Source organism: Gadus macrocephalus, chromosome 21, assembly GCF_031168955.1.
Source record: "Gadus macrocephalus chromosome 21, ASM3116895v1".
Taxonomy (NCBI): domain Eukaryota; kingdom Metazoa; phylum Chordata; class Actinopteri; order Gadiformes; family Gadidae; genus Gadus; species Gadus macrocephalus.
In genome coordinates, this window is record NC_082402.1 from 5,929,129 (window position 1) to 5,951,065 (window position 21,937).

Sequence of the window (21,937 nt, forward strand, 5' to 3'; positions counted from 1 at the left end):
GGTCCGGTTAAAAGGGTGATAGGCCTACTATGCCACCCGGTGTGAGTGTGAACGGCTTGTAATGGCTCATCACACTCACACCTGGTGGCATAATATCACCCCTTTAATTTATTATGATAGACTAGCGGTGAAGCGTCTTTAGAAAAACATGGATGGAAAAGACAGAGTATATGGGTGCAGTTTTAGTACTTTGGCCGCTAGGCGGAGGTATTGCACCGTCTCTAGGGGTAGGCCTACTCGTTAATTCAAGGTCTACTGGAACACTGACTCCAATAGCATCCAGATGTAGGCCTACTTTTGTTGCAACTACGTAAAAAAAATGTATACAGTAGGTTCTTAAAATATAGTCATAGCAGGCACACGCAGTAACGTAGGTAACGGCCTGTCAGCTCGTTACTTTATATGAGAAGGTATGGTCTTCCAGCTAGTTGCTTTCAGCTCGTTACACTCTGAATTTGAAGTTCGTATTACTTTTCAGTGTCTGGCGAAGGGGGGGACACTCTGGTAGGCAATATAAGCGTGTTTTCTGTGAATTGTACACAATAATGCCATTTATAGACGAATGATATAGAATAACTAATAACGAATCCAATGATCTGCCATGAAGCTACTTTTATTTGTAACACTAAATATAACGCTTACTCTAACGGTTTTAAGCGCTGTATCACCCTGATTCAGGTCAAATATAACGCCTTTGATTGCTGGATTACTCTGTTTTAAACTTTGAAATATTGATTTAACTTTTGTGGCACAAAAGCAGTCAATTGGCATGAACGACCACTGACCTTAGTGAATAGTTGTCTTGGTAACACCGTGGTCGTCCTTCCAGGGGACGGTGTCTGAAGATCTCCATCACTTAGGATGGCTCAGCACACTCCGAGCAGCGGGACCCCAGGACGCGACGTGGAGATGGAGGTGGAGGGGGAGGAGGAGTCAAGGGGTCCGTCCGTCCAGCCGCTGGACAACCCAGACCGGGAGGAGGAGGAGGGGGAGAGCCAGGAGACCGGCCCGGAGAGAGGCAGGGGGTCCGGGGCAGAGGAAGAGGAGGACTGGGACACGGATCTAGAGAGCCATGGTTGGATCTGAGGCAGTTCACTCATGTTGTCGTCAAGAGTGCGATAAAGTGAAATAGAGTATACGCGATTTAGAATAATTAGTAGTAGGCCTAAAGATGATTAGTGAAGTGAGGAGCGAATCATAGCCGAATCATAGCCATAAAAAAATATCGATAACAAAAGTGGCCATTTTTGTCGCATTGCACGTCATATTTCTATAAACTTTCTTCGCCCAAATTTTAAATGCGTTTTCATAAAAAAAAACATCAACAATTTTTTTTCTTCTTTTTGTACGTTAAGTTACCAACAACGCTTCTCTGTTTCGACCTTTGACCCTCTGTGGATGTGTTCTTCTTTAGACACCAGTGAAGACTTGGCGTTGCCCCCCAGGGAGCTCTACCTCCGGGCCTGTCGTCTGACCGGAGCGTCGCCCGTCTCCTGCTTCCTCCATCACTCGGGCAAGGGACCCCTCGCCCTCAACCACCGTGGGCTGGGGCCACAGGGGGCCAAGGCCCTGGCCATCGCTCTAGTGGTGATCGGCTGTTATTACATCTTATCTTTCTTTTCATTCTTCTTCTAAATTCATTTGAGTGATTGATTCGTTTATAAGTATCAATTTTAGTGATGTAAGATGCAATGTGCAAGATAAAAAACAACACAAGAAGAATAAATCTAATCTGTTTAAATTCCCAATAACAAAGCTAAATTTGTTAACATTTACGTTTTGTGTATATTTTGGCTTTTTAAGACTGATACTGTTAGACAAACAATGTCATAAAAAGACCCACGCTACTATGAATGTCACATTAATTTGGGTTTTCTGTAATGAAATTAATAACAAAAAAAATTATCAATACATTACCTGCCAATGGAAAAAGTTCTTATAATTGCTGGCCAATTGTTGACACGAAGATTGGGCCGTGTTTATCAGTACATTTAGGGTTGTTTTATGGAACATGTGTGTTTAGTGTTCATGTATTTAACTCAGAGCAACGTGGACATCACTAACGTGGAGATGGAAGACAACTCGCTGGGGGCGGCAGGGACACGCTACATCACAGACCTGCTCAGAACAAACTCCTGCATCCAGAGTCTGGTATAATGGCTTGAGTCACATTTTAACCTGTTAAGAAGATTACCTGCTTTCCCAGCCTATTGGCCTGTTTATTATCATCTTATTATTATTATCTTTTCTATATGTGTCTTTTTGTAACGGATTGCCATTTTGATGGGATTTGACCAAAGGTTAAAGAGAAAGAAAATATATGTAATATATAAATGTATCTATATCTTATATTTGTCATATTGCTGTAAAAGACTGCCTAGCTAGCACATAGCATTTCAGGGACCCCAATGTCATACAACTGATTTGTATGATAGCAAGTTAAAAAGAAAGACTCACAGCCACTGCATCATCCACTTGATAAACATACAGAGTGACTCGTTCTGTTCCAGAACCTGTCCCACAATGCTCTTGGGCCAGCAGGAGCCAGAAGCATCTGCCGGATGTTGATGGAGAACATCTCCTTGAAGTCTCTCCAACTCTCAGGTACCTTCCTCTTTCTCTGAGGGAAAACAACTTGTTTATCTCCATCTTATCCACTATTCTTTAGACTCTTTTATCCAAATCCAGCTCACAGGGAATTCAGATACAAGTCAATAAGGAGGTTGTTAGTTCTTTAGGAAGGTTGCTGACATTGGGGATGGAACCCAGTACGTTAAGGTTGGGACGTTAGGCCTTTAAGAAGGTTGCAAACATTAGGGATGGAACCCAGTATGTTTAACTTGGGTGTCGAACACCCGAGCTGCCTTGCACTATCCTGGACCTTCTATATGAAATCCTTTACAGTATTTTAACTTTGGTTTCTTATTAGGAAACAAATTCACTGACTCAGACGCAAAATCCTTTGCAGATGCTTTGGAGGTAAGTTCTATTATTCGGTACGTTTGCATGCACACTAAAAAAATATTTTTTACCTTTTAGGGCATTACCCAATATCACATTTTTTTCTTGAGGCTAAACCAGGTAATCAAATATCTCTTGTTTACCCCGTATATTCAGCAACAAAGGTCAGAGATTCACATAAAATGGAATAGAAAAAAGCGGGGTATGTAAACGTCAAAGATATTTTTCAGTGGAACATTGTGCTGAGGGAGCTGGATCTCAGTCACAACAGCTTCGGTGTGTGTGGAGGACAACTCCTGGGACAGATGTTAGGTAGGGTAAAGAGCGACTGCACAGTAGTAAAAAGATCAAGAAAATAATAACACACTTTGGGCCGATAAATCACAGACCTAGAAAACTGTACTTTCCCAATAACAATGATATACCTTACATTTTTTCCTCATCAATTCTGAAATGTAGATTTCTAAGCACGTAAAATAGTAATTTAGATTCACCTTAATTGGACCGCTCCAACCTCCAACTCTTTAAGTTGTTTTGCTTTAGTTAGGCTAAGTTAGGGTGGAGGAACATCTGGTAGCATGACAGCAGCCGTTCTCTGGTCCACAACAATAGGCTGATCTGGGTAATGTGTATTCTTCTGTTAAGAGACCAACTCGGGCCTGGAGCTGCTCAACCTGAGCTGGAATCACCTGTGGCTGGGCGGGGCTGTGTCTGTGTGTGCGGCACTCAGGGTAACACACATGCAACACAAACTCTGCTGTATCACACACACACACACACACACACAAATAAACACGTTGTGCGCACACACACACACACAACTTAACCGTGGTGCGATGTGCGACGTAAGACGTTTATGGAGATATTGATACCACGGTCATGTGGGAAGGGTTCCAACGATGTGTTAAGGGTCGCAAACATGAAACAAAAAGCACCTGACCTGGTGGGCCGCCGTCTATACACGCTGACGTGCTAGCCACATGGGCTAAGGCTTCTCAGCGACCACGGTTCGAATAAGACCATCGGTCCCATACATGTCGTTCCTTCCCTCTTTCGAGCCACACACAGGATGTCTTTAAGAGAATAATTACAAATATCCACCTTATTCCGCGACCTTTCTATTTCCCATGATTCATAGTGGCCAGACGGTTTTCCATTTCCGGTCGAGTGCTTTTTACATGGCGGCTTGCACATCTGCACCACTAGCGCATATCTTGAAGGCTACGGCAATACTTTGCAGCCTGGAATAAGGTGGATATTTAAAAACAAAAACTCCTCGCCTCACCTGACATAAACATGGGATCAGACGGGGGGCCGGAACATTTTGAGGAGCCACCGGCCTCTCACACATCTCCTCCCTTCCCCCGTTGTCCAGGGCAACACTGCCCTGAAGCACCTGGACCTGTCCTGGAACAGCCTGGGCCGGGGCGGGGCGGGGGCGCTGGGCGACGCGCTGAGGCACAACAGCAGCCTGCTGCGGCTGGACCTCCGGAGCAACCGGCTGGACGACGCGGCGCTGGCCCTGCTGGGCCCGGGCCTGGCCGCCAACACCAGCCTGCAGGGACTCCGGGTGAGAGGGTCCACGAGGCGCCGCCCGAACCCGGGGAGAACCCAACACGCCAGGGCCCAGGTGGTGGGGGAGGAGGAGGGGGTGGTGGTGGTGGTGGTGGTGGTGGTGGTGGTGGTGGTGGTGGAGGAGGTGGATGTGGTGGAGGCGGTGGTTGGTGGTGGTGGTGGATGTGGTGGAGGAGGTGATGGCGGTGGGGGTTGTGGTGGTGGATGTGGTGGAGGTGGTGGTTGGTGGTGGTGGAGGTGTAGGAGGTGGTGTTGGTGGAGAAGGTGGTGGTGGTGGATGTAGTGGTGGTGTAGGAGGAGGTGGTGGAGAAAGAGGTGGTGGGGTGGTAGTGGCGGAGGTGGTGGAGGAGGAGGTGGTGGAGAAATAGGTGGTGGGGTGGTGGTGGCGGTGGGTCGGCTTAGCTCAGGAGGTAGAGCAGTTTACTTGTAACCGAAAGGTTGCTAGTTCAATCCCCAGCTCCTCCTAGCTGAGTGTTGATGTGTCCCTGAGCAAGACACTTAACCCTAACTGCTGCTGACGAGCTGGCTGTCACCTTGCATGGTTGACTCTGCCGTCGGTGTGTAATTATGTGTGTATTAACCGATGTAAGTCGCTTTGGATAAAAGCGTCTGCTAAATGCCCTAATTGTAATTGGTGGGGGTTGTGATGGAGAAGGTGGTGGTGGGGGTTGAGGTGTAGGATGTGGTGAAGGCAGGATTGGTGATGTAGGAGGTGGTGGTGGTGGAGGCAATGGATGTCGTGGTGATGTAGGAGAAGGTGGTGGTGGTGGAGAAGGTGGTGGTCGTGGAGGAGGTTGGGGGAAGAGGTGGTGGGGAGGTTGCTAGTGGCGGAGGAGGTGGTTGGACTCGAGAGTCAAAAGGTTGTTGGTTCGAACCCCTATGTCTGTGGTCTACCTGTCGGCATCCTAACCCCTTCTTGCTCATTAAAGGAGAAATCCAGTGTAAAATGGATCTGGGATATATTTAGTATGATAACGAGTTGGAATGTTAGTTTTGGAGCAAAAAAGCGTATATAAACGCTTATGTTGGCGGTTTTTAGCCGATTCTACCAAAACGCTATAAACTTGGAAAAATGGGGGCATTTGTTATGGTAAAAACTAAATCGTTATTTTAAACCACTTAAAATGCTAGAAGTAGCCCGACACTTCTTTGGTAGTATAATAAGGGTCTTAACATATAAAATGAGGCATTGATAACTTTGTAAGTGCACAGATTGTTTATTAAAAAGGACATTTCATACACATAATACCATCAGTAGTTCACCCGTCGACGCCATCTTGTTTTTAAGATTCGATAAGTAGATTGGCGAACACAGAGCTTGCATGTTGTTGACGGATGTGTTCGTCAATCTACTTATCGAGTCTTAAAAGCAAGATGGCGTCAACGGGTGAACTACTGATGGTATTGTGTGTATAAAATGACCTTTTTAATTAACAATCTGTACACTTAAAAAGTTATCAATATAAGACCCTTATTATACTACCAAAGAAGTGTCGGGCTACTTCTAGCCTTTTAAGTGGTTTAAAATAGCCATTTAGTTGTTACCATAACACATGCCCCTATCGTTCCAAGTTTATAGCGTTTTGATAGAATCGGCTAAAAACAGCCAACTGAAGAATCCGTCTATCTGCGCTTTTTTGCTCCAAAATGAACAATCCAATTCGTTATCATACCAAACATATCCCAGATCCATTTTACACCGGATTTCTCCTTTAATAGCGTGTTCGGAGTCCATTGGAGGTAGGTTTGGACTTCACAGGGTCTTCGGATTAAAATAGAGGAGCATGGCTTGGGGGGGTAAGGATTCTTTGGTTGCCTGATCAACAGTAATGTCATAATGGATTGTTACAGTCCAATGTGGATCAGTGGCAATTCAAGAATAAGATTGATCGTTATTTCATGGCAAAATCAAATCAAACAATTGCGTCTTATAAGGTGACCTTGTGTGACGTCAGGAAGCCTGCTATGGTCTAGCGGCCAAAAAGCAGTAGAGAGACCAATTATCGGCTTGATGGGTTTAATTACTGTTTTAATGTAAAAGGTCATTGTCATGTTTTTTTGTTTTCATGTATTTTTGCAAAGAGTCCGAGTACCCCGAAAAGCACCATAAATAAACAGTGTCATCGTTACGAATCGACGGTTATCTCTCTAGGCGAGGTGGGTCGTGTTTGTCTCTCGTGTTCGGGTCTAGAGGAAGGGCTCCGTTTGGTACAGCTCTCCCAGAACCCGCTGACCAATGACAGGCTCTGTTTGGTTCAGCTCTCCCAGAACCCGCTGACCAATAGACCTCTGAAGAATAAGTCCCGCCATCCGAGGCTCCGGTTCTCCCGGTCAAATGTCTACGGGTAATAACATGGCATCTTTGAATGATCATACGTAACAAACTCTGTAGGTGGTGTCACGCCAAATTTGGCGTGACAGTGGCGAAGAAGTAAAAGCTGCGTCACGTTTTGAACTACACACTTTTTCCATCTCGTTTTGACTGGGTATTAAAGTAGTAAACAATTATTAATGCTACTTTAACGGCACCGAAAATCCCAAAACCCAATCGAAACTAATCAAACTAGTTCCAAACGTGACGCAGCTTTTACTTCTTCGCCACCTACAGAGTTTGTTATGTACGATCATTCAAAGACCCCATGTTATTTCCCGTAGACATTTGACCGATGGAACCGGGGCTTATTCTTCAGAGGTCAATGACAGGTTCTCTTTCGTTCAGCTCTCCCAGAACCCTCTGAGTGCCGACGGAGTCCTGGTGCTGCTGAGGACGGTGAGGAGCAACGCCCAGTCCGCCCTGGAGGACATCGACCTCACGGTGGGTCCGCCCAGCGCAGAGTTATACATTCATGCTCTTTAGCTTTAAATGTGACACATTGTACCACCAGGTGTGAGTGTGATTAGCCGTTACAAGCTGTTTTGAAAATGTGCAGCTTCTGACGTCACAGGTGGGCGTGTCCACCTAGATGTGTGACAAATAGATGAGCAACGTTTGGCACAGTCCACTGGGTAGGCTGGTACTGATCTATCCAGCACACATCTAGGTGGACACACGCCCACCTTTGATCTCAGAAGCTGCAGATTTTCAAAACGTCTTGTAACGGCTAATCACACTCACACCTGGTGGTATGATATGCCCCCTTTAACAACGTAAGGGGAACCTTCGCTCAGTGAGGCCTGCATACTGTAGGTCGACTGGGGACATGTTGGGAGGGACTGGGGACATGTCGGGGTCGGGGAATCGAACCCAGAACCATTTGGGTGGAAAACCTTCCAACCAGACATCCCTACCTGTTATTCATGTGTGTGTCTCTTATGTACGTGTGTGTGTCTTTGTGTGTGTTTGTGTGTCTTTGTGTATGTGTTTGTGTCTTTGTATGTGCGGGTGTCTTTGTGTGTGTATATCTTTGTTTGTGCGTGTGTGTCTGTGTGTGTGTCCTTGTGTCTGTGTGTCTGTCCTTGTGTCTGTGTGTGTGTGTGTGTACAGACCATATGGGTGAACCCGGCGTGTGTGGAGCTGCTGGCTAAAGCGGTCGGTGACGGGTCCCCTCTGAAGGCCCACTACGGGGGGGTCCTGGGTTCCTATAGCAACAGGAGGAGCAAGGAGACATCCACCTCCCTCAATGACCAGGTCTCCCCCCCCCCCCCCCCCCCCCTTCACACCAACACCCAAAACACAGACACACACTTTTTTGTCTCATATTTTCTTCCTGTTCTCATTGTTCATTTCCGTTCGCCTGCTCTCCTCCGGTCGTTTCCCTCACTCTAGTCCACTCCGTGAGCTGCGGAGGAGCCTTCCTGGTGCCCTTGCATGACGCGGATCGACGACGCGGGGAAAACCCTTTGAATAAAAAGCCTGACCGAGCGTAACGTCGAATGCTCGTATTCATTCGTCTCACCCGAAAAACGAACAACGCTGACACCGACACTTCTCGGCAAGCATCACACAACACGCATCACGCACACCACACAACACACACAACACACACCACACACAACACACACCACGCATCACACACCACCTGAGGTCTGGCGTGGCGCCAATGGCTATGAGACTTCAACAACCTCAAAACCACGCTCAAGGAAACAACACGCCGATACGACCAGGTCACGTGACACGGCGACGGCTCGATCGGAAACAACATCCCATAATAACGACAGAAGCCGTTTCCTGTGACGCCACCGACCGCTCGCCTTAACCGCCGCCAGCGGCGCGCTTCGCTTTATCCCCAACGCCGCGACCTTTGACCCCCACCCTGGCACACTCGCTGCACCTGCGTCAGTGTCAGCGCACCTGGATTTGGGGGGGGGGCATCCCGGGTCCTTTTCTCTCCGTCTAAAATTAATCTTGTGGTATGACAACGGGAGCGAGGGGAAGAAAAGGAGAGCCCGGCTCCCATATCAAAGGGAGGGGAGGAAGAATGGGGCCAGATGCAGAGCCTGTCCCACGTAGGGCTCTGGATTCATCTGCAAAGGGGAACAAATGGTGTGTGAATATGCATGCGTACCCCCCCGGACACATCCCCCCCCCCCCCCCCCCCATCACTTATGCAACCACCGGACCCGGTCTCAAACACAAAGCGCATGACGTGAGTCAATGTACGCGTCTCGCTGTTGGGTATGTTGGGGAGAGAGTCCATTTTGTTTTTGGTTGGAGTTCTGTGGCTCAGGAATGTGTTCAGGAGATGAAAAGGTTCGAGCACGGAAATGAAACGATCGAAAATCGATCGAGTCAGAGTCGAGATGGATTATAAAGGCGATGGCAGGTTCTCCGCAGGTTAACGGTGTGTCCAAAAGTTGCTCTCTTATTTAAAAGTTCAATCGTTAAGTTATTAGGAAGATTTGGATAGGCTCAGAATACGATTCATGTACCCAACGTTCAGAAATAGATATAACATCCCATAAGCTCCATCAATGGCCTGAACTAGATCATATTTCTCTTTTATTAAAGATAAGAAATCATTATAATTTCACATTAAGATATAAAAACAATTTTGAAAATATTGGCTTCTTGATATCTAAGTACATCAGTACACATAAGTACATTCTAGTCACGTCCACCATTACTAGTTGACATCAATACTATTAGTGCCATTGTACTTCATAAAATGGCTCATTGGTTAATTGATCTAGCTTTAGCCCCTTTATATGACGAGAACACGTTTCTGAAGCTCAGGTTATAGAGGTGCAGACAGAACGGTTTAACTCGCACACAATGATGGCTTCAAAACACATAGGCCAACATTGCTTTTACTCTTCATTCTTGAAGATATTACTAATAAGAACTTTAAATATCATAAAAAAATAAATAATTCAGTAGCATTGTGCTGCTTTAGCTGACACAATGGTGTAGACACTGAGGGGTTAAGTGCACAAGCTTAATCGAACTTGAGAGATCACCAAAACCCCTGTTCCCAATCAACAAAGCCCATGTTCCCTTGATTCTATATTTTCCCAACAAAAATCTGAAATGAATTAAAGATGTTCCAGCGTGGTGCTCTCCAGCACACAGTCAATTTGTTTATGGGACAGTCATGCAAGGATTCCAGTTCAAAGGACAGGCCCGGGGGGGCACTCTCTCTCTCGCTCTGCTTAAACAGCTCATTCAGCTCTGCATGGCTCCCCAGCCAAACAGCGAGGGCCAAATGTTGACTCAAGGACCTGATCTGACGAGGGCGTCTGACATCAGACTGCAATTACCCGTTGGGTCAAAAGCTGCATTTTATTATTTTTAGTAGTATAATAATTTTTTTTTTGTGAGCCAATTTATGAATGTGTTTTGGGATGGCTGCAAGTTTGTGAACGTGGTTCAGTCTGGTTTATATCTACACTAAATACCACCCTCAAGTCCCCGAATCACTACGATCAGTGATTAAAAAAAGAGAAATAATAGATGGCTTATTACTTAAGATTACGAGTAATAAAAATCGACAGGGTAAACAGAAAATAAAATAACAGAATAATTTAGGTAAATCGTGCCTCTGATGTGGCCTAATCAAAACCAACAGCAAGCTGCCAGTTTTTAATGGCCATCTTTCATGTGAATAGACACAAAGACTTGGACCCCCGCATCTTATTGAGCAGTCCCCCCCCCCCCCCCCCCCAATTGATCATTCGCAAATTTGGCTACATTTTCCCCAACTCAAACAAAAACCTGCTCACAAACAAGGCCCTTAGATATCGATGCACCCAGCGGCTGCAAAGTGCCAATTAGCACCGTCTCCAAAAGGCTAATGGAATCTTGAGAGGTAATGAAGGTAAATAATTTAATTAAAAGAACGTCCGCCATCATTGTGCGCCGTATTCAAGCCCATTAGAAGCTGCAGTATTCTCATGCTAATAAAACATACGGGCCCTTTTTTTTATTTATTATTATGCATGCGTAATCAACCCTGTATTTATTTATTTTTCTCCGCCACCTCCTCGCTGTTGTTTAGACATTTGTGTAGGGTGCTGGCAGAGAAACAAAGACTTACATTGCGGGGGGGACCATTGTTGGCTCGCGATTATTAAAGTAAACAGAAACATTGGGGCGGCAGCTGCAGCCACTCCAGTCCAGTGTGCCTGGAGGGGCCAGAGGAAGGGCTAAGCAACCCTCAAGACTCCCGTCAGCAACCATCACCTCATTGTCAGTGCTTCGAGAGCCCCAGAGCCCCAGAGCAAGGCTCGAATCATGGGCTTTGAAGATCAATCTTTGGCACGGGTTTCAACCACGAGTGCCGTCGTGAGGGAGATACGGGAAAGATCTTGGCACACGATAAAATGTTCCCGGTGAATATTAACCACTGAGAATTTTCGCTGGTTTTGATCTTGGTGCGGTCAATGTTTATTGGGGTTGGGTTTTTTTTTCCCATGCTTTTTAAAAGAGGGGTGTGATGCGCGTAATAGATGCTGTGTTGGGTTGGATCAATGTACCCCAGCGAACAGGCGATACATGCACATGCGGCTAGGGTGTACAGGTGTCATGCGTGATTCGCCTCAGGACGGCGCTTCAGACAGGCTCCCAGGAAAAAAGGAAAACTCTTCATCAGTGTTTTTACGTAAACCGTAGGGATGTTTAATGTGGTTTAAAATGGGGCTTTTTTTTTTTTAAATAGACACAAGCAATTGAGTTCGCAGAGAACAAGGAAGCCCTGATTCCCAGGCATTGAGAGTGAACAACAAAAACACGTTGAGAAATTGTGCGTCTTTGAATCGAACTTGAAACACAAAACACAGCTCATGGTAAAGACTGCACTCTGTGGTCGCTGGACACTGCAGGTTCTCTGCTGATGAATCGGAGGTCTTTCTACAGTTTGCTTGTACTCTTTCGATCTTGGACATCTCATTTAACTTGATTTGTCGCCAAACAAAAACAGAACGCTAAATACTGATAACTATAATCCATTTAAAAGCGGTCTCTCTAAAGCTAGTATGGGTCTGTAATAACTGGGTTGTGCGTTGCCAGGTTCTAAAGAAAAGGTATGGAGTCTAAGGGCCACCAACGATGTTATCCTTATTTCCCAATGAGCTGCTCCGACAAAAACTGAAGAGGTTGCCACAACGCGAACGTACACAGACCCATGGAGACAAGCAAACCATGGCTGTAACAACACTTCCTCCTCATCATACAGAGGAAGAAAATCAAGGTAAAGACCTGAGCGGAACGGTCGGCCATTACATAAAAAGTGTGCGTAGTATTTAACGTTGATATAATGTGCGTTATAAGTGAGCACCGGCAGCAAAATAACAACTATTTATATATATCACCATCTTTAAGAAAACTAGTATGACTCCTATAATGTATAAACAGAAGTTTACAAATCGAGGGCCCCTCTAAGCAGAGCGATGCGTCGGTTTTGGCAGCGTCTTCCATCTCTTCCACGATCAACCTCGTCAACGTGGACTGTGCGTACGGAAATGTCGGCCTTCGGAGATGTGCGATTTCTTTGGAGGGTCGATGTTCATATCGGGCGAGTGAGTATTGAGAGAGAGTGGTGAGAGAGAGAGCCCTGCAGAATGGTGAGAGAGAGAGAGAGAGAGAGAGAGGGAGTGGGAGAGAGAGAGCCCTGCAGAGTGGTGAGAGGGAGAGAGAGATCACATGTCCAGCAGAACGACTCTCGGGTCCTCCACCACGGCCTTGATCTTGCGCAGGAAGGTGACGGCCTCACGCCCGTCCACCAGCCGGTGGTCGTAGGTCAGCGCCACGTACATCATGGGGCGGATCTCAACCTGCGACCCCAAACACAGCGTCTGGTTAACCGGGTGACGTGGCATCGATGGATCACTTGTGTTTACACTGTATTTCTGAGATGGTATGTGTAGAACAGGTTGAGCGCCAATCGCAGAAAATGTTCAACTTTTAAAGGGGCCACTGTTTTACCACCAGGTGTATCCAGCGTACAACTAGGTGGACATGCCCACTCGTGATGTCACTAAAGGCAGAGCGATAGGCCGATTCTGTAACGGCCTTTAATGGCTAATGACGCTCACACCTGGTGGTAGAATAGGGGCCCCTTAATGCTACTTGAGTCAGCTGGGATCCAGCTACAGGTATACCAAATTAACCAGATCCTTTATAAGAGATTATAGAAAAGACTTGCACTTTGATAGACTCCCTCGACCAAAGAAAACAAGCATCCTGCTTTCCCTTTCATGAGAAATCAATAAATAGTTTGTTCAGCTTTTATTTGTAGCATAGCCAACACCGCACACTCTAGAGACAATGGAGCATTAAAAACAACAGCTAAGATGAACTTTTTAAAGCAATAATACAGCTACCCTAACCCCTAGACCAGAGGCACCCTAACCCCTAGACCAGAGGTACCCTAACCCCTAGACCAGATGTACCCTAACCCCTAGACCAGAGGCACCCTAACCCCTAGACCAGAGGTACCCTAACCCCTAGACCAGAGGCACCCTAACCCCTAGACCAGAGGTACCCTAACCCCTAGACCAGAGGTACCCTAACCCCTAGACCAGAGGTACCCTAACCCCTAGACCAGAGGCACCCTAACCCCTAGACCAGAGGCACCCTAACCCCTAGACCAGAGGCACCCTAACCCCTAGACCAGAGGCACCCTAACCCCTAGACCAGAGGTACCCTAACCCCTAGACCAGAGGTACCCTAACCCCTAGATCAGAGGTACCCTAACCCCTAGACCAGATGTACCCTAACCCCTAGACCAGAGGTACCCTAACCCCTAGACCAGAGGTACCCTAACCCCTAGACCAGAGCCCTAGACCAGAGGTACCCTAACCCCTAGACCAGAGGTACCCTAAGCCCTAGACCAGAGCCCTAGACCAGAGGTACCCTAACCCCGAGACCAGAGGTACCCTAACCCCTAGACCAGAGCCCTAGACCAGAGGTACCCTAAACCCTTGACCAGAGCCCTAGACCAGAGGTACCCTAACCCCTAGACCAGAGGTACCCTAACCCCTAGACCAGAGGTACCCTAACCCCTAGACCAGAGCCCTAGACCAGAGCCACGGGGCCACCCTAACCCCTAGACCAGAGCCCTAGACCAGAGGTACCCTAACCCCTAGACCAGAGCCCTAGACCAGAGGTACCCTAACCCCTAGACCAGAGCCCTAGACCAGAGCCCTAGACCAGAGGTACCCTAACCCCTAGACCAGAGCCCTAGACCAGAGGTACCCTAACCCCTAGACCAGAGGTACCCTAACCCCTAGACCAGAGGTACCCTAACCCCTAGACCAGAGCCCTAGACCAGAGCCACGGGGCCACCCTAACCCCTAGACCAGAGCCCTAGACCAGAGGTACCCTAACCCCTAGACCAGAGCCCTAGACCAGAGGTACTCTAACCCCTAGACCAGATCCACGTGGCCGCGGACTTGCCTTTCCGTTGATGGCGACGGGCCGCTGGAAGATGCCGTGCATGCCCAGGATGGCCGACTGCGGGGGGTTGATGATGGGCGTCCCGAACATGGAGCCGAACACGCCCCCGTTGCTGATGGTGAAGGTGCCCCCGTCCATGTCCTCCACGGCCAGCTGGTTACTGCGCGCCTGGGGGGGGGGGGGGGGGGGCACAACATTGTTGAACGGTTTATCTATAATGAGGCTCATTTTCTTTTAACAATAGACACATGTTGGAAAGGCAAGAAGAGTGAAAGTAGCTGTAAGCAGCGACAAGAATTTGAATCAACATATATATGAAGATGTAAAAAGAGAGGCTTTGTTCAAGCTTTTTTATGTGGTTTGAGTGGATTATGAATTAACTGACGATTCATTTTTATTATTTATACACAAAAAGCCATGCAAGTGGTCCAAGGCGTGCCAATTGTAGCACTGCACTGCACACAATCGACATCATTTTTGAAACAAGTATGATTTCTGTAAAAAAAGTGTAATAACATGTCAAATATGAAAATATTTTGTGTGTTTTCACCTTTTCTCCCAGGGCATTAATGGTTTTCTCGATGTCAGCAAAGTTCATGGTCTCCACGTTGCGGATCACTGGCACCACGAGTCCCTGAACAGAGCGAGGGAACCATGAGAGCCTCTCACACAAAACACTGACACGTTCTGCATTCATGGAAACACAGTACCAGGTGCGTTAGAGGGGGTGAGATCTGTAGACCACCCAGAGGGGGGTCTTACCTTGGGCGTGGACACAGCTACGCTGATGTCTACGTAGTCCCTGTAAACGATCTCCTTGGTGGCTTCGTCGATGACTGGGGAGGGGGCAGGAGAAGACATCAGAGACGGTTAAAGAGCGAGAGGGCAGTAGAGATGATTAGGGGAACTGGGATACGTTAGGAATCGTTCCAGGAGGGGGGGGGGGATCCGAAGGGGAACAGATTGAAGTCATAACTTTTTGTTGCTCTGAAGGTGTTTAACGTGCATTCAAACCAAAAGCAAAGCTAATATCCTACTCACATTTCTCAATGATTCAGCATCAAGCGAAAGTCGTGCCCAAGTTTAAATATTTAAACTTCAACCAACACATGTATGAGTTTGCCCGAGTAGTATTCTCGTGAACTGCTTTGTTAGCGCCACGCTGTTTGCGCCGTTTGTCTCCTGCTAATGAGCCGGTAGAGAGGCCCGTTTTGGGACACAGTTGAAGAGGCCCTGCGCAGGGCCGTCTCAGACTCACCTGCGTTGACGGAGGGCTGGTCAGCCAGAGCGTAGGCCGAGGCCTTGACGAAGGCGGACATGAAGCCCAGCTTGATGTTGTGCTTCTTCAGGAAGGCGTCCTTGTGGAACGCCCTCATCTCCGTGATGTTGCTGAGTGCCGAACAGAGGGTAGTATCGGTTAGCTCGTTGTTAGCATGAGCAGCCCATGTCGTTCCGATTGGAAAATCTTCAGGAATCTTTCAACTTTCAAGTCCCATCTCAAAACACATCTTTTTAAACTTCCTTACTCCGTCAAATTGTTGTCACACACTTCATCCCGTTAATGTAACATTTGTCTTTTTTTTTTATTATTGTTGTTCTTTCTAACTTTATAAATGTTATAGGGTTAGGAATTATTAATATTTTAAAATGCCTGGTTTGTGTGACGGTTGTGTGTAGCTTGGGTTGCACATAATTGGTTACACAAGGTTAAAAAAACGTTTATGTTCACCTTTGCTTTCTAGCAAACTATAATGCAATCTGAACTTGTTATCTATTCAAATATCTTTCTTGCATTCTTTGAAATCTAGTTTTATTTTACTGTATTGTAGGATGTATTGTGTATTTTTTTTCTGTGAACCCCATTGAGTCTGTCTTTTGTATGAAATGTTCTATATAATAAAAGTTGACTTGACTTGACGCCACACTGCAGTTATTGTTTGGAAAACAAAGACATAAGCAAAGAATAAATACATAATATAGAAATATGACCAAAGATATATGACTATACACACGATACAGAAGTAGAAATGTAAATGTATAAACCGTTGGAGACAGTTGAGGTCCTAGAGCTATATCCTAGGCCTTCCCAGGGACGCAAAATTAATTTCAGTGCCCTACTGACAAATAAAGCAGTATCGTATCGTATATGCCACCTTATTGAAGCACACATAAACGCCGAACACATTAAAGTGTCTAGAGTCCCGGCCTAGGGGCCCACCCTAGGGGCCCACCTCATGTCCACCTCGTTGAAGGTGGTCAGCATGGCACAGGTGTTCTGAGCCTCCTTCAGCCTCTGGGCGATCCTCAGCCTCATTCGGTTCATCTTCACCTGGGGACAGAGGACGGAGGACAGAGGAGGGACCTTAGGGGACGGTTACACCTCAGCGGAACCCCTTAACAGCAGTGTGGAGACCCCCGGAGAATAGATGCTGCTTTATTCAGCCCCCATGGGGGGACCTCAGGCTGTCTCCCGCACAAAGTACAGGACAGTAGTAGAAATAAAAGAACAAAAAAGTGTGAGTGTGATTAGCCATTACAAGCCATTTAAAAATCGGCCTTTTCCTTTGTTGGCAAGCGGCTTGTAATGGCGAATCACACCTGGTGGTTTGATATCACCCCTTTAAAACAAGATAAAAAAAATAACAGAAACACAAATACAGGAAAACATTTAAATGAACACAATAGGAGTAGTAGCAATGTGAGTGACAACGAAAGGACACGTGAGAGGCCAAATGAGGAGGTAGGCATCCCGTGGTGGACCCTCCCCCTAGTAGTGATGACAGGTCCCCTGGTTTACCCTGCTCTCCGTCCTGGACCCTGGCGCTGGGATGTCTGCCTGGGCAGCGGCTGCAGCAGCTGATGGCTTGATGGCTGAGACTGCAACCGGAAGATTGGAAAAAGAAAAGAAAAAGAAAGAAAAGAAAAGATCCTTCTGAATGAGACGTCTGGTTGGGCTACCGCTCGCAGCATTCCCTAAAGCCTCTTCCTAACAGACAATCTGTCTGTTCAGTCGGGGTGTATCAGATCCAATACCCGTGAATCCTTTCACATAAACGTGTTCCTAGCGTTCCTCTGAATCCTCACATACGTTTACACCCAAAATGAACAGACGGGTTTATACGACAATCACTCCAGAACACACGTCATACTTATCTCTCCAGAACCCATCATGCTTCTCTCTAGAACAAGTTTCATTCCTCTCTCTCTAGGACACATAGCCTACTCCTCTCTCTTCGTGTCCAATCCGGTCTTTGGTGTTTTAAATACCCCTCTCCAGGATCCTAAAGGTGAGTTTAACCCCTCTGATCTTTCCCGTGTGGGGCGGATCAGCCAAGGGTAACTTACATCCCTAGTGCTCAGAAACGAGTAGAATGAAATCATACATTCAAAGAAGGAAGTAGATGTTTTCGTGCAATAATTCATCTCAACCGAGCTCAGTGTTATCCGTTGACCACGATCAGTGACCTATTCATACAGTCATTGAAGGATGGCAGGAAGGAACAGATCCCCCCTCCCCCCCCCAGACGGTATGACACCAAGCGAAGGCACTCACCGGGTGTGGCTCGGACGGGCGTAGTTGGCACTGGGGGGACCGGGGGCATGGCGGTGGGGGTGGGGGCTGCAGGTGGTGGTGGTGGTGGTGCAGCCTGCTCCACTGCTGCGGCAGGGGCTGCTTTGGCTGCTCCACCTGGGGAAAACACAAAGGGTGGGGGAGGTGAGGGACACGTTGTTATTGACACGCTGAGGCGTGAGCAGACGAGAAGCCCGACTTTAAAACTGTGGAAGAGAGAAAGGATTTAAAGGATGTCTCCTACATCTGACCTCAAGCACCTTTAACCGTGCTAGTCTAGGAATGAGGAGTAGGGAGAGAAAGGGAGGAGTAGGGAGGAGGAAGTAGGAGTAGGGAGGAGGAAGGGGGAGTAAGGGGCAGCAGGGAGGTTTAAGGAGGGGTAAGGAGGAGGAAGGAGATGCAGGGAGGTTTAAGGAGGGGTAAGGAGGAGGAAGGAGAAGCAGGGAGGTTTAAGGAGGGGTAAGGAGGAGTAGGGAGGAGGAAGGGGGGGTAAGGGGCAGCAGGGAGGTTTAAGGAGGGGTAAGGGGCAGCAGGGAGGTTTAAGGAGGGGTAAGGGGCAGCAGGGAGGTTTAAGGAGGGGTAAGGAGGAGGAAGGGGGAGTAAGGGGCAGCAGGGAGGTTTAAGGAGGGGTAAGGAGGAGGAAGGAGAAGCAGGGAGGTTTAAGGAGGGGTAAGGAGGAGGAAGGGGGAGGAAGGGGGAGTAAGGGGCAGCAGGGAGGTGTACGAAGGGGGCTCACCTGCTCCCTTGCGGATTTTGAAGAGAGCCATCCCCCCCTCTACCCGCCCTCCATCCTCCACCAGCAGCTCCTCCAGAACTCCAGCAGCAGGGGAGGGGACCGGCACCGAGGTCTGGGGGAGACAACAACAACAACAACGATAACAACAACAATTGGAGGACTAGCGCTCTATGGAAGATCTTTAATTAGATGAAATGAAAGTTAGGGTGAGTGATACCTTGTCAGTCTCGATTTCACACACGACCTCATCCTCAGCTACAGTGTCGCCGACGGCTGAAAGAAACAGTGCATGTGTGTGTATAATAATAAAAACAAATCAAATAATTGTTAGCCATTCATTTGCATTATTGACCAAGTAGTTAACTTAAGGTATAGGAGCAGCTGTTAGCAGCCCTAGTTGACTTCCAGTATACATGGGGAACAATATTTAGCTACAATGTTGGCCAGCAGATATTTGGCGCATATTCGCTAAATTGTGCAGAGGCTAAACTGTGTGAAATGCTGGGATGGCTCTTCATCACACTGGCAGACACAGGCTGAACTGGTGCGGAAGAAATGTGTTGGTGTTCAGTTATGAATGCACCAACCTTTCTCCCACCTGACGTCCCCTTCTGTGACAGATTCAGCGAAGGCAGGGGTCTTCACGGTGAGAAGCTCATCCCCTGTAAGAAATAAAACAACAACATCATGCAGTAGCGCGGTAAAATATAGAGCAGAGCAGAACGACCTTGTATGGATGAAACAGGAAGCGATGGGTTGAGGGTCAGGGCTCACTGTGATTGGCTGACGTCTGGAAGTATCTTGTGTGGAAGACACCGGCTGACGAAGACGGACATCTGTAACGTGAACAAAGTAAACGCACAATGAAAAGACCCAACATAAGGTTTAAAACTACGATAACATAAGCCAGCCAAAACGCACATGAACTACACAATCACAGACACAACATAAGATATTCAAGGTTTAATATCTTGTGTTGTGTCTTTGTGATTGTGTAGTGGTTCATGTGCGTTTTGGCTTGCTTTTGTTATAAATGATCTACTATAACATAAAAAAGCCAAAAACACATGAACTACACAATCACAAAGACACAACATAAGATAAACCCGTACTCTCCTAAACAGGGCAACCCCACAAGGCTGAATATGTCAACCTACGTCTCTTGCTTTATTTACCATGACGTACGATAACAACCTGTGCACTTTGCATAACTGGTCTGAGATCATGCCCAGTCTGTCAAGCATGCAGGCGGACAATGCACCCAGCGCCGTGTTTTGAATGCATGAGAGCACTTACGAGGACGGGGTATTCCTGTAAGCCGTCCGACTGCAGACAGAGAGGCCTTGAGGAGTAAAGAAGAAGACATGAGACGGAGAACAACGGACAGAAACACACAAGCACACGCAACAACGATGAAAGAAAACAAGTCGTCATTAGCTCGGCCGATAACCTGAGGACGGGAGCGAGGGTCGTTGAGAGGGCCGTGACACACACAAGAACAAACACACACAAGAACACACACGCCAAGAATACACATACACACACCCAAGAACCCCCCCCCCCACACACACACACACACACACACACACACACACACACACACACACACACACACACACACACACACACACACACACACACACACACACACACACACACACACACACACACACACACACACACACACACACACACACACACACACAGGGGCCCGGAGGCACCTTGGTGGCTGCTTGGCGGCCATTTTCCCTTCTTCATGACCCGTGTAAGGGCTTTGGGTTTTTGGATGGAGAACAAAAGGAGACGTCTTGGATGGTAAATTACTCCCATTGGAGGAGGCTCAGCGCTAACTGAAGTCGCTCAAGAGCACTTTGAAAGGCCACTCACCGGATGAACTCTGTCGGACCAGAACGTTGTTATTGCCCTGGGAAAGAAAGTAGAAAACGTACTCCATTATTTATTTCAAAAAAGGTGCTTATTTTTTAAATGGGGCCATTTCAAGCAATCTCAATGACCTAAGCAGTTTAAGGCCATTCATTTAAGCTTTGTGAATTAATCTGTTTTGGGGTGGATTTCTTTATGACAGACAAGTAGCCTGGATGGAAATAGAGCAGGAATGTTTGACCCATATCACTGCACTATATTTCCTTTTATATTATATCCATATCCATATACAGTACATTATCATAAATTAAAATAACCTATTTTCAAGTGGGCATTCAAACCATTGGGGAGTCTTTTCAATTGAATTAAAAAAGAGTTCAAATGATCAAAATGTAGAGCAAAACTAACTTTTTTCACAAAATATTGTTTTCCTATTGACAAAGGCACAGTGACTACAACCAGTTAATTGATGAAGGATAATTCTTAGTGGTGACCAACGAGTGCGTTTAAAGCAAACCAGTTAAACCAGTTAGATGACAAACATTGCTGAAAAACACACACTAGATGCAAGGTTAATGTATTTATTCTGTACATATCGCAGTCATGCGCAGTGGGGGGCTTCGCGGTGACACTGACAGCTGGACTTGCGCCACAGCGCCGGACCACAGCGCCTAAACACACACTTGACCTGTGCTATTTCTGGTTTGTCAGCTCAGCTTTCAGTGTAAAGGGCACTATACGGGGAAAGAATAACCTACACCATTACATAATACCACATTATAACGCGATTCAAGTGGGTCTTATCATGTGTCATTGATGACACACACACACCGCGCCTGGTTTGACCCGACCACACGCTTCCTGATGCTAGCGCTCGTTAGCAGGTAGCCGTTTGGAAAATAATGCCCCTTTTTCAAAAGAATACGGCGTTTTGTAGCTGACCACGAGTCAAGCACGTTACAAGGTCTTCAAGATAAAACACCAGTTCTTCACATAGGTATCAGACTTCCCTTTGAGCCCGTCGGCCTTGCTTTAAATCAAGGAAAGTAGCCGCGGCTAACTTCACTAGAACCACACAGGTCACCAAGACAAGGGCGTTCACAGTGGTATGGGTGCCCTACCTGGCGGAGCAGCTGGCACACCGAGCGGCCGAGGGTCCGGGAAGCACACCGGGAACGGGATAACATGGTTATAGCAGCTCTGGTGTTAGTGTTTGAACAGCGACTGCAGTCCCAAGTTTTCTGACACTACCCCAACCCTAGGGCAACCTACTGCAGAACCACAGATGTTCCGCACCGCTGCAGTCCTCCACCAGGGGGAGACATTTACCCCCGTGTGGTTTGGGTGGGCTACCGAACGAGTAATGTCATCCTGTAAA

At 47.2% G+C, this 21,937-nt stretch overlaps 2 protein-coding genes across 2 annotated transcripts; one reads left to right on the forward strand and one right to left on the reverse strand.

Annotated features, from left to right (window-relative positions):
• Positions 1–15: 15 nt before the first annotated feature.
• On the forward strand, positions 16–12,037 carry LOC132450222 (leucine-rich repeat-containing protein 74B-like). The gene is made up of 12 exons (XM_060042280.1): positions 16–504; positions 830–1,075; positions 1,415–1,587; positions 2,044–2,151; positions 2,511–2,604; positions 2,930–2,979; positions 3,192–3,273; positions 3,607–3,692; positions 4,337–4,531; positions 7,256–7,351; positions 8,021–8,164; positions 8,303–12,037. The coding sequence occupies exons 2-12, from the start codon at positions 862–864 to the stop codon at positions 8,312–8,314; spliced, it is 1,254 nt and encodes a 417-aa protein (XP_059898263.1). The 5' UTR covers positions 16–504; positions 830–861; the 3' UTR covers positions 8,315–12,037.
• LOC132450217 (dihydrolipoyllysine-residue succinyltransferase component of 2-oxoglutarate dehydrogenase complex, mitochondrial-like) lies at positions 11,565–21,891 on the reverse strand. Its single transcript, XM_060042274.1, has 15 exons — positions 21,681–21,891; positions 20,563–20,599; positions 19,972–20,017; positions 19,450–19,511; positions 19,263–19,337; positions 18,893–18,948; positions 18,676–18,787; positions 17,922–18,056; positions 17,166–17,245; positions 16,600–16,697; positions 15,627–15,757; positions 15,131–15,204; positions 14,919–15,002; positions 14,369–14,536; positions 11,565–12,744 (listed from the first exon to the last, which is right to left on the reverse strand). Exons 1-15 carry the CDS (start codon positions 21,744–21,746, stop codon positions 12,610–12,612), a joined length of 1,359 nt encoding a protein of 452 aa, XP_059898257.1. The 5' UTR covers positions 21,747–21,891; the 3' UTR covers positions 11,565–12,609.
• Between the last annotated feature and the right edge of the window lie 46 nt (positions 21,892–21,937).

Excerpts from the sequence above, each read along its gene's own strand:
- LOC132450222 (XM_060042280.1), top strand. The coding sequence starts at position 862 with ATGGCTCAGCACACTCCGAGCAGCGGGACCCCAGGACGCGACGTGGAG. Across the intron at positions 2,980-3,191 it reads CCTTTGCAGATGCTTTGGAG|TGGAACATTGTGCTGAGGGA; the intron begins GTAAGTTCTATT and ends GATATTTTTCAG. Across the intron at positions 3,274-3,606 it reads ACTCCTGGGACAGATGTTAG|AGACCAACTCGGGCCTGGAG; the intron begins GTAGGGTAAAGA and ends TCTTCTGTTAAG.
- LOC132450217 (XM_060042274.1), bottom strand. The coding sequence starts at position 21,746 with ATGTTATCCCGTTCCCGGTGTGCTTCCCGGACCCTCGGCCGCTCGGTG. Across the intron at positions 18,788-18,892 it reads GTGAAATCGAGACTGACAAG|ACCTCGGTGCCGGTCCCCTC; the intron begins GTATCACTCACC and ends TGTCTCCCCCAG. Across the intron at positions 17,246-17,921 it reads GCCCGTCCGAGCCACACCCG|TCTCAGCCATCAAGCCATCA; the intron begins GTGAGTGCCTTC and ends TTCCGGTTGCAG.